Source organism: Hyperolius riggenbachi, chromosome 3 (genome assembly GCF_040937935.1).
Source record: "Hyperolius riggenbachi isolate aHypRig1 chromosome 3, aHypRig1.pri, whole genome shotgun sequence".
Lineage (NCBI taxonomy): Eukaryota > Metazoa > Chordata > Amphibia > Anura > Hyperoliidae > Hyperolius > Hyperolius riggenbachi.
Genome location: NC_090648.1, coordinates 312,535,132 through 312,548,086, shown reverse-complemented (window position 1 = coordinate 312,548,086; position 12,955 = coordinate 312,535,132). Strand labels below are relative to the sequence as shown.

General features: G+C 40.5%; 1 protein-coding gene across 1 annotated transcript in view; it reads left to right on the top strand.

Moving 5' to 3' along the window:
- MYRFL (myelin regulatory factor like) overlaps positions 1-12,624 on the top strand; it is a 133,328-nt gene extending 120,704 nt beyond the window's left edge. Inside the window, exons 23-25 of the mRNA XM_068273651.1 lie at positions 84-192; positions 8,767-8,841; positions 12,032-12,624. Coding sequence (XP_068129752.1) covers positions 84-192; positions 8,767-8,841; positions 12,032-12,118 — 271 coding nt within the window. The 3' untranslated portion in view covers positions 12,119-12,624. The remainder of the gene's footprint in view (positions 1-83; positions 193-8,766; positions 8,842-12,031) is intronic.
- Positions 12,625-12,955: the final 331 nt, after the last annotated feature.

The following is a 12,955-nucleotide window of genomic DNA, read 5'->3' as shown; positions in this document are numbered from 1 at the left end:
GTAATGATGGAAGCCAACAGAAAAAAAAACATCGAAAACAGATCATGACACGTGTATTGTAAACTGGTTGTTTATTGTTTCAGCACTAAAGAACCACTGATCATCTACCAGTGTAAGATGACGCTGGGAAATATCTGCAACCGAGGCACTTACAAAAGGAGAAAAAGAGATGATTCTCCAGAAGCAAGTCAGGTACAAAAAAATCTATCAAGACTGAGGTTTTAGGGCTCTTTCACACTAAGACGTTGCGTTTGATGTGACGTTAAGGTCGCACAACGTGCCCCTAACGCAGCGCATGTAGGTTATAAAATTGGACGTTATTTTGTACTACGTTATGTGTCTCTTGGTGCGCCGTTTTCGTTGCATACTGATGGAACGAAAACGGCGCATGCGTTACATTTAAAAAAACAAAACAAAACATTACTGAGCATGTGCAACACACATAACACAGGAAATGTATTGCTAAACGCACAGCATGCAGCACTTTCTAAATATTGCTACACGTTACACACAACGCAATGTGTGCACTGTGAATGTCGCACAGACTTCGCATTGCTGTGCGTTAGTCTGCGTTGGAACATTTTCTAACGTGCGACTTTAACGTTGCACTGTGAAAGAGGCCTTAAAAGACAACTGTAGTGACAGGTACATGGAGGCTGCCATAGTTACTTCCTTTTAAGCAATACCAGTTGCCTGGCTGTCCTACTGATCCTCTACCTCTAATACTTTTAGCCATAGACCCTGAACAAACATGCAGCAGATCAGGTGTTTCTGACACAAGTTGCATGCTTGTTTCTGGTGTGATTCAGACACTACTGTAGCCAAATAGATCAGCAGGGCAGTCAAGCACCTGGTATTGTTTAAGAGGAAATAAACATGGCAGCCTCCATATACCTCTCACTACAGTTGTCCTTTAATACATTTAAAGGAACCCTGAGGTAAGAGTGATATCGAGGCTGCCAAATTTATTTCCTTTTAACCACTTGCCGACCGCACACTCATAAAGCGCGTTGGCAAAGTGGTAGCTGCAGGACCAGCGACGCACATCTGCGTCGCCCGCTGCAGGCTAATTAATCAGGAAACAGCCTCTCGCGCGAACGGCTGCTTCCTGTCAATTCACGGCGGGGGGCTCCGTGAATAGCCTGCGAGCTGCCGCTCGCAGGCTTAATGTAAACACAAGTGGAAATAATCTGCTTTGTTTACATTTTTACAACGCTGCTAACAGTAGCAGCGTTGTACTAGATCAGCGATCCCCGGCCAATCAGCGGCCGGGGATCGCTGTCACATGACAGGCAGGAGCCTGTTAGAGGCTGCACAGGACAGATCCGTTCCTGTGCAGCCTCCGATCTCCGGGGCAGGGAGGGAGAAGAGGGAGAGGGGGAATCCTGCCGTGGAGGGGGCTTTGAGGTGCCCTCCCCCCGCCACCCACACGCATGCAGGAGCGATCAGACCCCTCCCAGCACATCATCCCCCTAGTGGGGAAAAAAGGGGGCGATCTGGTCGCTCTGCCTGTTATTTGATCTGTGCTGGGGGCTGTAGAGCCCACCCAGCACAGATCTTCTAAATCAGCGCTGGTCCTTAAGGGGGGTAAAGGCTGAGTCCTGAAGTGGTTAAATAATGCAAGTTGCCTTGATCCTGTGCCTTGAAAACTTTTAGCCATAGACACTGAACAAGCATGCAGAGCAGGTGCGCTGACTGAAGTCTGACTGGATTAGCTTTTTTCAGGGTTGTGACTTTGTTTGCCAGATGATCAGCAGGACTGCCAGGCAACTGGTATTGTTTAAAAAGAAATAAAAATGGCAGCCTCCATATTACTCTCACCTCAGTTTTACTTTAAAGTGGATCCGAGATGAAAAACTAACTAAAACAAGTAACTTGTCTATATAAGTTATCTAAAGTTTAGATAGTTTACACAACATATCTATCTGCGAACAGCATCAACAGTGTATGAATATTTATTCATGTGATATGAGGGCAGCTATGTTCTGCTAGTCACATTATCACAGGCTGGGAGCTGGAGATGCTATCAGCTTACCTATGAGTAAATTCAGTCCCCCCCTCTGCCTCTGAAATCAATGGCTAGTAACACCTCCCCCTCCTCCTGCTCCTGTTAAGGCCCGTACTCACGGGCTGCAAATGTTGCCTGTCGCCAGCACACGTGAGCGTGTGGGCGACAGGCCGGCGACAGCTTCTCGCCAGGTCCCTCCGCGTACACACGCGGAAGAGGGACCAGCGGCGAGGCGGAAGCTGTCGCCGACGTTCCTCCTCCCCCCGCCGGAAGCTCCATTTGATACAATGGAGGTTGCTGTCGCTAGTCCGCGTACTCACGCGGACTAGCGACAGTTGCGGGGGAGGTGCGGTGGCGACTGTCGCCATGCGATTGAAACTTTCAATCGCATGGCGACATGAGCGGCGGGCGACAGTTCGGGGTGCGCGCGCGTGCGACGGCCCATACTCACGGGCGACCTGTCGCCGCAACACGCGCGCGCCGCGTGTTGAGGCGACAAAAGTCCCTCGTGAGTATGGGCCATAAGCCCTTGCTACTGTCTGAAAATGCCAAGGCACTGTGAAAAGCTGTGGGCGAGGCGTGTTTAGTTTATAGGGAATTAGAGTATTAAAACAAAACAAAAAAGTATTTGGCTGAGGAATGTACTATAAACTATATGAAAGGAACACAATTATGCAATGAGTAAAAGTCCACTTTAAAGAAACAATCATTGGTTATTTGCTAAAGACATCATTGTTGAAGGGTAGCATAATTCAATAATTCAGCTTGGCTATATATATATATATATATATATATATATATATATATATATATATATATATATATACACATAAGACAAGAGTGGAAGAAGAGGGTTGCATTGACAATCCAACACAATGGGCAGCACATTGAACACATTTTATAAGTGGTCAGAAACTTGTAAATAACTCATGAAAGAATAAAGTTACGTTAACACCAAGTACACCATTGTTTTTTTGTGAAATTCCCAATAAGTTTGATGTGTCACATGACCCTCTTCCTATTGAAAAAACAAAAGTTGGATTCAAAATGGCTGCCATGGTCACCACCCATCTTGAAAAGTCCCCCCCCCCCCCCCTCACATATACTAATGTGCCACAAACAGGAAGTTAATACCACCAACCACTCTCATTTTATTAAGGTGTATAAATATAAATGGCCCACCCTGTATATATATATATATATATATATATAGATAGATAGATAGATAGATAGATAGATAGATAGATAGATAGATAGATAGATATACTGTATATATATATATATATGTATATATATATATACATATATATATATATATATACATATATATATATATATATACATATACATATATATATATACATAAAATGAAGAAATGTTCTCATTGTTGAGGAAAATCTATTTCAGTTTTACTTTATTTGTGTATTATTCATCATACTCATTGCTGATCAATAGGTAGAGTTTAATTAATATGCTTTGTAACAGTCTATGAAATATTGATTTTTCCTCAGAAAGAATAGTATGGTATCACCGCTGCCAAAGGTCTGTGCAGATAATTACAAAACCTTACTTGTGTGACTTGCACAGTAATACAGAACCAATCGGACACTATTTTTCCTACTCCTACACTATGCCATCATAGCCTCTTAGATGCCCACTGTTCTTTAGGCATTGATTTGTTGATAGTCACATCTGAGAAATGAATTGAGTTTGTAAAAATGACAATCTTGCTGGCATGTCTACACAAAACAGAAGCTCAGTGGATACTAAAACAGAAGCTCAGTGGATACTACATCTTGCAATGAGCAGCATGATGGCATAGTGGCAGCATTAGAGTACCAGGTTCAATCCCTGGTCTGAACACCAAGGCATATATCGTATTAACTTTTTTTTTAGTTTTCTGCAATGAGATATTTCCAAACCTTACCAATAAAATATATTTGAAGCTCCTATTATGCAAGAAAATATGACAAATATTGATATTACTTTTTAGTACTTTTTCAATAGCTAAGTGCTGAAAAGTTATGTTTAAATGAGATGAAAAATTGTCCTTTTTGGGAGAAAACTTAGAGGAAAAAGTTAATTGGAAAAGGGTCCACCTGCGTGTAGTTTTTATGTTCTCCCTGTGTTTGTGTGGGCTTTCTTTGTGCACTTTAGTTTTCTCCAACATCCCAAAATGATTCTAAGGCCAAATGCTCTGCCGGTGGTAGTACAGTGTGAACACCCTATAACCCTGGGGTCACTTGTTGTAAGCATTGAAGAGGGGGAACATCTGGGATAAGCTGAAATGTTACCTAATGTGACTGCAAATACCATCAGTCAGTAAAAGTTTTATAAAGATAATCCGAAAAAGATCAGGAATATCAAGAATATAGTACAGGTATAAATAATCGTAAATATGAGCTCAGAAGTTAATGCATGGACATCCTAATTTAAATGGTGGTTTCAACACTAAATGTAGGAATGCAACATCACTATGAGTAATAAATAATAAAGTATATACATAAATATAAAGTAATAAATAGGAGTTTAGGAATGTGGTGAGGAAGCATTTTTCAGTTGGATGTTTTGTTTGAGAAACATGACTGACAAACAATAAGCATCTCTGTGCCCTGTTATAGTGTGTCTGTGTGGGTTTATTCTTTTATTCTTTCCCCAATTTACCATCCAAAAAAAACCAGGTGCATTATATTATCAGCATTACTGGAAGGGCAACTGTATTATTGGTATTGAAGGTCTATTTTGATTATGTAACTAAGGCCAGATTACCCACAAGACTACAGAGGCAACTTCCTCTGCCCCCGTGTGCCAATAAGGAGGACCTCATTACTGCAGAGTGGCAAACTCACCTCTCCGCACTCCAGTGACACATCCTCCTTGCCTCTGCATCCTGTCTCCGTGGCCACGAGTGCCACTTTAATTGTAAGGGGGCATCCAAATACCCAGCCCCGCCCAGATAGATGAAAGGGGATTTTTACAACAAATGGTTATTACAGTACTTTATTTAAAATAAGAACACTAATAAATATAACAAAAAAAAACTTTATTTGCATCTATATTATCAGTAATCCTCCAATTATTTTCAAGAATCTTGCTCGCTGCAGAGCCCCCCCATGCGTGTGTAACTGCCATGCATACACATGATCGCCGTACGCCGCCCGTAACCACCGCGCGTGTGCTTCCTCCCCTCTCCTTCCCTGTGGCATGTGGGTCAGCTGCTTTCTGCCAGGGAATTATATTGGTCTTTCATGTGGACCAATCAGTATTCAAATAAACCCCTAGTGAGAAAATACATTTTTGAACTGTCCACTGATCGTTCTCATTAGTCCATAAGAATAAACCATCGCATGGGGGAACGAGGAGTGTACGTTGGAGAGTGTCCTATCAAAGACTTGCTGGGATGCAATGATTTTACTTTTTTTTTTTCGTTCAGCAATGAATCTTACTTTTTAAAATCTGCAAGAATGGCAATACAGCCACTTCTTTATAACAGCAACTCTTTCAAGCAATATTATATATCTCACTCTAAAATATAATTATAGTAAAATGTATTTATTGTCTTATGTATTTACTACATAAAAGGATTCACGTCTTAAGTTTAAAACTGTATACTAAAAACAAAAACAAACAAAAAAACGTTTTTTTGTCCAATTCTATCACATTTTCCAGCAATAAACAAATAACTTTCATTTACATGTATTGCAGATTCTTGTAAAGCACACCTAGAATATATTATTCTGTAGATGTAGTGACTTATGATTCATTTTACATTACTGCACTGGAGCAAATTACATTTTTTCTCTTTTAGCTGTTATGTTTTGCTCTTCAGGACTGCTTTGATTTGTTTGCTTGTACTACAATTTTTAGAGTACGGTAATTCCTTCCCTGAAGCACTGCCAGACATGACATTGGCAATCTGTTAGCAAATGCAATTTGTAATCTAAATACTTGCCTGTTATCTGCAAACCTTATATGGGCAATGCGGAATGCAATTTCTAGACCCAAGAGACTGGCTTTTTTGTTGTTACAAAGGACACAATGGCCTCAATTCACTAAGCTTTATCAAACACTTTATCAAACGTTTTACAATTTACCTCATGGGTTAAATCTAATTTTGATTTCACTAAGGTGTTATATATTTATCGAATGTTTTATCGATAAAACGTTCAACAAATTTTAACACCTTCGTGAATTCAAAATTAGATTTTACTCATGAGGTAAATTATCAAACGTTTGATAAAGTGTTTGATAAAGCTGAGTGAATTGAGGCCAATGTTTCAACTTTGAATCTTAAATATCAATACTAGAAAATGTCAATGAGATACAAATAATCATAGCTTGTAAGCAAATTTCTTGCAAATTGTATGTATGCAGCCTGGCCAATTAGAATTGATAGGAAGTGCATTTGAATGGCTCAGACATGGCTTCAGACAATATGCATGCAAACCAGAACTATGGGCATCTTATTGACCATCTGTAGCATTACTGATAGAACAGCAGACACCAAGAGATATCTGGATATAAATTGTTTCATACTCTTGCTAGCACTCTTCAAATTATTAAAGTGGGACTCAGTATACAAATTCCACTCTGCAGTTGCTCCATATCTCAGTGCTGGCTGCTTGGCCGGGCAATGAAAAATGCTTTGTGCTTTGTAATGAGGGTAGCAAGAAATGTGAAAAAGTTATGGCACTAGCCCAGGGTTCAGTAACCTTTTTGGCTGAGCCATAAACTCCACATATTTTAAAAAGTAATTCCATGATAGCCATACAATATGTCTCAAACTGTGACAGTGTGAATGCGCAACAGAGGGCTCACGTCCCTGTTTGCCATGGTGATGTGTACAAAGTTGATCCTCCGGGCAGCGTAAGTGTCAGATACGTCTTCGACAACATCAGAAATTTCCGAAAGATCCAGACAGGAGAAATACCGACTAACAGCTTGTACAATTAGCTAGCTGACTTGGAGGTTGATTCACTTTGTAGAACAAGATCCCCGCACTTTGGCCCAATAGGCTGCCTGTCAAGTGACAGGCAGCCTTTTGGGCCAATCAAAGCATGGGGATTTCGTCCTATAAAGTAACTGTACCTGACTGGCTCGAGGGTGGGACAATTGGAGCAGCTGTTAGTTTTGGGGGCAGCGCGAGTAAGTTAGTAGTGCATGCTACAGCAGTAGCATGCCTACTTTGAAAATGTTACTTGCGCTGTCACACTCATCTGCGCTGCTTGACCAGTGTATCTGTAATGATCTGCTCTGCTGTCTGCACAGGCAGACAGCTTTTTGACCATTTGTTAGGTCTGAGTGCTGCAGGTCCCAGGAAAAGAGACCTGTCTCCACTCTGCAAGCTGCAGAGTTGCTGTTCTGGTGAGGAATTTGCATCCACTTGTCATGAAAATTGCTTAGCTGCTTCCTCTGATGGCTTGCAGTATAAATACCATTTCCTCCCAGAATTCCTTGCTGGTCATGATGGTTTGTTCCTGCTTACTTACCTGGAGTCTCAGCCCTTCGCTTACTGTTTGCTAATATTGCTATCTTAGAGTAGTTCCTTGGGAGTGCCCTAGCATTCCTGTTAGCATAGTCAAGTTGTTTGTTACCTGTATTGCTTTGTACTGTCTATCTGTTGCGATTGTCTTGTCGCCAGCGGCGGTCGACAGGAAATCGTTCTGTCTGTTGGGATCGCATTCGCCCTAGCGGTAGAGGTGGTGGTTCCTTCTGTATTCTGCCTTAGGAGTGTAGCCAGAGCAGCGGTTGCTACTGGCTGCTCTATCTGTCTGTCTGTCTGGAACAAACGCTTGCTGTCGCCTCGGTGAGGTAACCGTTTAGCAAGCGTTCGTGTTCTCTTTTGTTTTCGTGTTTCTTTGGTTAGTCAGGGTTGGTACGCTTTGTCGCTATTGCGCTTCTCATGTGGCGACTGTGCCGCTCACGCGCTTTGTCGCTATTGCACCTAACGTGTGGTGACCGCGTGTAGTTAGTCCTGTCTGCTCTTGTGTGTTTGATTACTGTTTGTTATCAGTTCTGTCTTTATTCTGTTCCTTTGCTCTGTATTACTCAGTCTGGTGTCGCTATTAGCAATCGCCATTCTTGCGATTGCGTTCCCACTTGGTTTTCGTTGTTGTGTGTTCACCGTCGCCGGGTGGCGACTAGATTGGTGGACACCCATACATTCTGTCTCTGTGCTCTATCTTTCTCTCCAAGGGCTATCTTGCCCTATATTGCTTCACCTCGTACAATTCCCATCTGGCATCTGTGGCAGTGCAGAGGGTTTATTCCTCTGCACTCCACAGCTCCATCTGCCGGTGGGAATTTCCCTCTACAGGTGCATAGCACCATAGCTGGGTTCTGTTATTTTATATGCTTGTGGAGGATTTCCGCAGTGTCAGCACGCATCTTGTGCGCTGACCACGGAAATAATTCCCCAATCGTTACAGTATCTTAGTGAATCAACCCCTAACTGAACCAGATGTAGCCATCAAAAGAGCCACATCTGGCTCCTGAGCCATACGTTCCCTACCCCTAGCCTATCGTCTACCACGTGATTGCCGAGCTCTCTGAATCTGATATTTTCTGGAATTCTTTGCAAATACACAAACCTTTGCATAGCTATTTTTCAGTTTATTTTTTTTTTAATATTACACAGTATATACTGTTTATGTATACGTTTACTATGCTGATGAAAAGATTTAATGTGTCGCCATACTTGCCTACCAAATACATTCCTTAAAAATCACAATTCGTTGTTGTGTTATGGTATCATTTAGGGTCTTCAGCATCACTGGATCCTTCCTGTAGCCCATCTGTATGACAGTGAATATCACTTCCGTGTTGCTACTCCGGTGAGTGATTTTATACATTCCACAGGATGTAACTATTAAAGGAGAACTTCAGTCTATGTTAAGTATAAGTATTACCCTGGTTTTATCAATTATTGGAATTAACCTTTAAATACTGTTTTCCATTGATTGTAAAATGCTTTAAAAGATTGAAGAAAACAAAATGTCTGCAGTTCAGTGCACTCCAAACCTAGAGTGAGATGTATGGACACTTTTTGTGTTTGCAAATACGTCAAGATTTGAACTATTGACACTCTAACCAGCTTTGAAAATGCTGAGAATACACCATGAAATTTTTTTTGGTAGATAGATGGTTCGATCGATAATTTCCGACAGATCCTATCTGATTTTCAATTGTTTTTCTGATCGATTTCTCATAGAAGTGAATGAATGATCTGAAAAACGTTCAGAAAATCGATCGGAAATTTGATCGAACAGTAAATCTGCTGAAAAATCTCGTTGTGTATTCCCAGCATAAATATACTAAAGTCTATTGGTTGGGCATACAGACAGATGTGGACTCCCCCAAAGTGCACTTAGTTTTGTTATGTAAATAAAGTAACAGACTATTCCTTGAATATGTTGTTTTTATTCAAAGATGACAATGCCAGTGACCTATAATTAGTAATTGACCTATAATAAGTAGGAATTGGGCTGGATTCACAGTGGTCAGTGGCATAGTGGTCATGTTAAAATGTGTATGAACCGCAATGGAGACTGAACATAGACTTTAATGCAAAGCCTGTATGCAGTGAGTTAGAATAGCATGATCCGTTCCAGTGCAGTACTGTGAACAGGTCCATAGAATTGTATGGGCAGTGAGTTGACATGCAGAACTATTCTGCAACACAACTGAGCACTGTGAATTAGACCTAATAGTGCACTTTATTGGATAGGAGGACTAGGGAAACCAGTAATGCTCAGTAAGCTTAAGCAACCAAAATACAATAATTCTCAGTGTTTTACATTACAAAAAATTCTCCTTGGGAATATATGATGCTAAGTCTGGTGAAATTAGCACCAAACACTGAAAGTTATGATTGGAACTCCACAGTTAACTGTTAATAGGGGTGAATGTGTTGTCCCAGGCAGGAAAAAGCAAAAAAGAAATAATAAAAAAATGGAGAAATCTCATTATAGTAAACTCTGATATAGTAAAGCTTCGGGGATAGTAAACTAAGGAAACAGTAAATTCGGGCGCCTGAGGCTAGTGGACAAATCGGGCGCCGCCATTCACTCCTATAATAAATATCGTTTAATGGGCGCCCGATAGGAAAAAAGGGCGCCGGTGAAAAATAACGTTTTAAAAGCGGCGCCCGGAGACTTAATGTTTTATTACTGCTTCTCATGATTACACATTATTAAATGATTTATACATTTTTAAATATTATTTTTAAACGAAAAACAGTACAATATTTTTTTTCAAACATTATTTTTAAACGAAAAACAGTACTTTTTTTTACATTATTTTTAAACGAAAAAACCAACAGGGGGGTCTTAGGTTTAGGCACCAACAGGGGGTTCTTAGGTTTAGGCACCAACAGGGGGGGTCTTAGGTTTAGGCACCAACAGGGGGTCTTAGGTTTAGGCACCAAAAGGGGGGTCTTAGGTTTAGGCACCAACAGGGGGGTCTTAGGTTTAGGCACCAACAGGGGGTTCTTAGGTTTAGGCACCAACAGGGGGTTCTTAGGTTTAGGCACCAACAGGGGGGGTCTTAGGTTTAGGCACCAAAAGGGGGGTCTTAGGTTTAGGCACCAACAGGGGGGTCTTAGGTTTAGGCACCAACAGGGGGGTCTTAGGTTTAGGCACCAACAGGGGGGTCTTAGGTTTAGGCACCAACAGGGGGGTCTTAGGTTTAGGCACCAACAGGGGGGTCTTAGGTTTAGGCACTAACAGGGGGGTCTAGGGGTTAGGGGTAGGTACAGGGAGCTTTACTTAGGCACCAACAGGGGGGGTCTTAGGTTTAGGCATCAACAGGGGGGTCTAGGGGTTAGGGGTAGGTACAGAGAGGGTTACTTAGTAAAAAAAAATTTAACGTTATTATACGTTTCAGTATTTAAACGAAAGATTAACGTTTTTACAATTGCCGATTTAATGCACATTATTTAATGATTTATAACTTTAAAAAACATTAATTTTAAACGAAATACAGTACAATACATTTTTAAACGTTATCCATGCTTATCGTTAAAAACCCGGCGCCCTTTTTTCCCAGCGCCCCTTTTTAACGTACGCGTAAACTAAGGCCAATATGCAATTAACTTTTTCTGCTTAGTTCTAGTGATTATAGTGCTTTTCAAACCACCAGCAGGCAAGAAAATACTCTTTATAATTTTGATAATACTTTTTCACCTACTCTTTGGCACTTTTTCAGTTTGAAAGTGCTGAAAAGTTGTTTCAAAGAGAAAATGAAAATGTATCTTCTAGGAGAAAACTCAGGAGAAAAAGTGAATTGCATATGGGCCTAAATGTGTAGGTCCCAGCCAAGTGCCATATGAGAGTAACTCTTGGTATAGTAAACCCGGATGTAATACAACTTCTGTTATAGTAAATCTTTTTTCGGCCTCAACGGTATTCTGTATCCGACTATAGTGGAATGTGGGCGGACACATGCTTCATACATCAGTCAGAGACCCATGGGCCATGATTGTGGGCGGGCTCGCTATATGCATGTTACTCTCAGCACTGGCTGGTGTATGGGCTAGAGACCACAAGCTGCATCCATTGGTGAGACCTATGCTTCCTGTGAAAGCTCCTGCCTGATTACTGTGGTAAACCACTTGGCCCGGTCCCTTGGAGTTTACAATAAAGGGATTCTAATTTCTTTTAATGATTATTTTATAATTTTATAAGATCTACATTTTCATCACACAGACACTGAGAGCCAGTCCATATTGCAAAGATTGTAAAGTGAAATAAGGTACTCACAAACAACACAACAGTTGCCTGAGGGGCAACCATCCACAAGCCCATCCTAAATCAGGTCTGCGAGTAATACCAGATGTTTCCCTCCCAAATTAAAAAAGGAAGGTGATAGTGGACAGCGGAGCTTGTGTGAAGCCATGTCTGAAGCTTAGGTAGCAATTCTAATTTAAAAAAAAACAAATAAAAAAAAAAAACAAATAATAATAAAAGACACTCTAAAGACATAAGTATTATTTTGTAATTTTTTGTCCATTTTTTCTTTTTTTAGGACCTTGCAAACTGTTCAACTGATCCAAATTTTGGAGGAATCCTATACACAGATTATTATTTTTACTTTTATCGTCAATGCAATTAGAACTTATCATTGTGTATAAAAGCATTTTTTACTTACTGCTAAATAATTACATGAAATAATTCTTGTATTTTCTAGGTTTGCCCCATCTGCCTTAGGGCTGGAACCCACTACCAGTATGTTACTAAGCCATTTCTAAGCACTTGACTACAGGTCTTTCAGCTCTGGATATCTGCTAAATTTGAAAAGCTCTTGCTAATGTAATGCTGTGGGTGTGATCCCACTTGAGCAATATGATTTTATAAAAATCGCCTATAGTACTGCAAATCGCAAGTGCTTAGAAAAGGCTTCTAGTGGGTTTGAGCCCTTATGTTTGTATCACAACTATGATCAACAGCATGAGATTAAAACCTCCCCTGAGATTGTGGATATGCAACTTCAGTTAAATCCCAATTGGCTTAATTATAGCCAGTCAATTCAACCATGTTTAGTAGGATGGGGTAGCTATATAAATATTTCCAGAATTCTTAGCATGAAGCTGCTTGGGGTCAAGGCAATGATCATGATTTCTTTCTTTCTATGGATCAATTGGGATTAGTCAATGAGATGCAAGTGATTCTGAGTTGATGCAGGATTATGCACATTTTGCATGAAAATGTATGCAGCTTGAAAATAGACCAATTAAATTCCACCTTGGTAGGAATCAATTAGTCAATTTTCAAGCTGCATACAATTTCTAGACGCTGACGTTCTTTGCAATATGCTTTATATCTACTTGCATCTTGTAAGTGCAATTTTATTCATTTGAGAAGTATATTAAAAAAGTTAATGCACCAGAGAGCGCTCCTTTCATTTTGCTTTTGCATACAGTTGGATTTGCATAAATCTGCAACAAGTTGG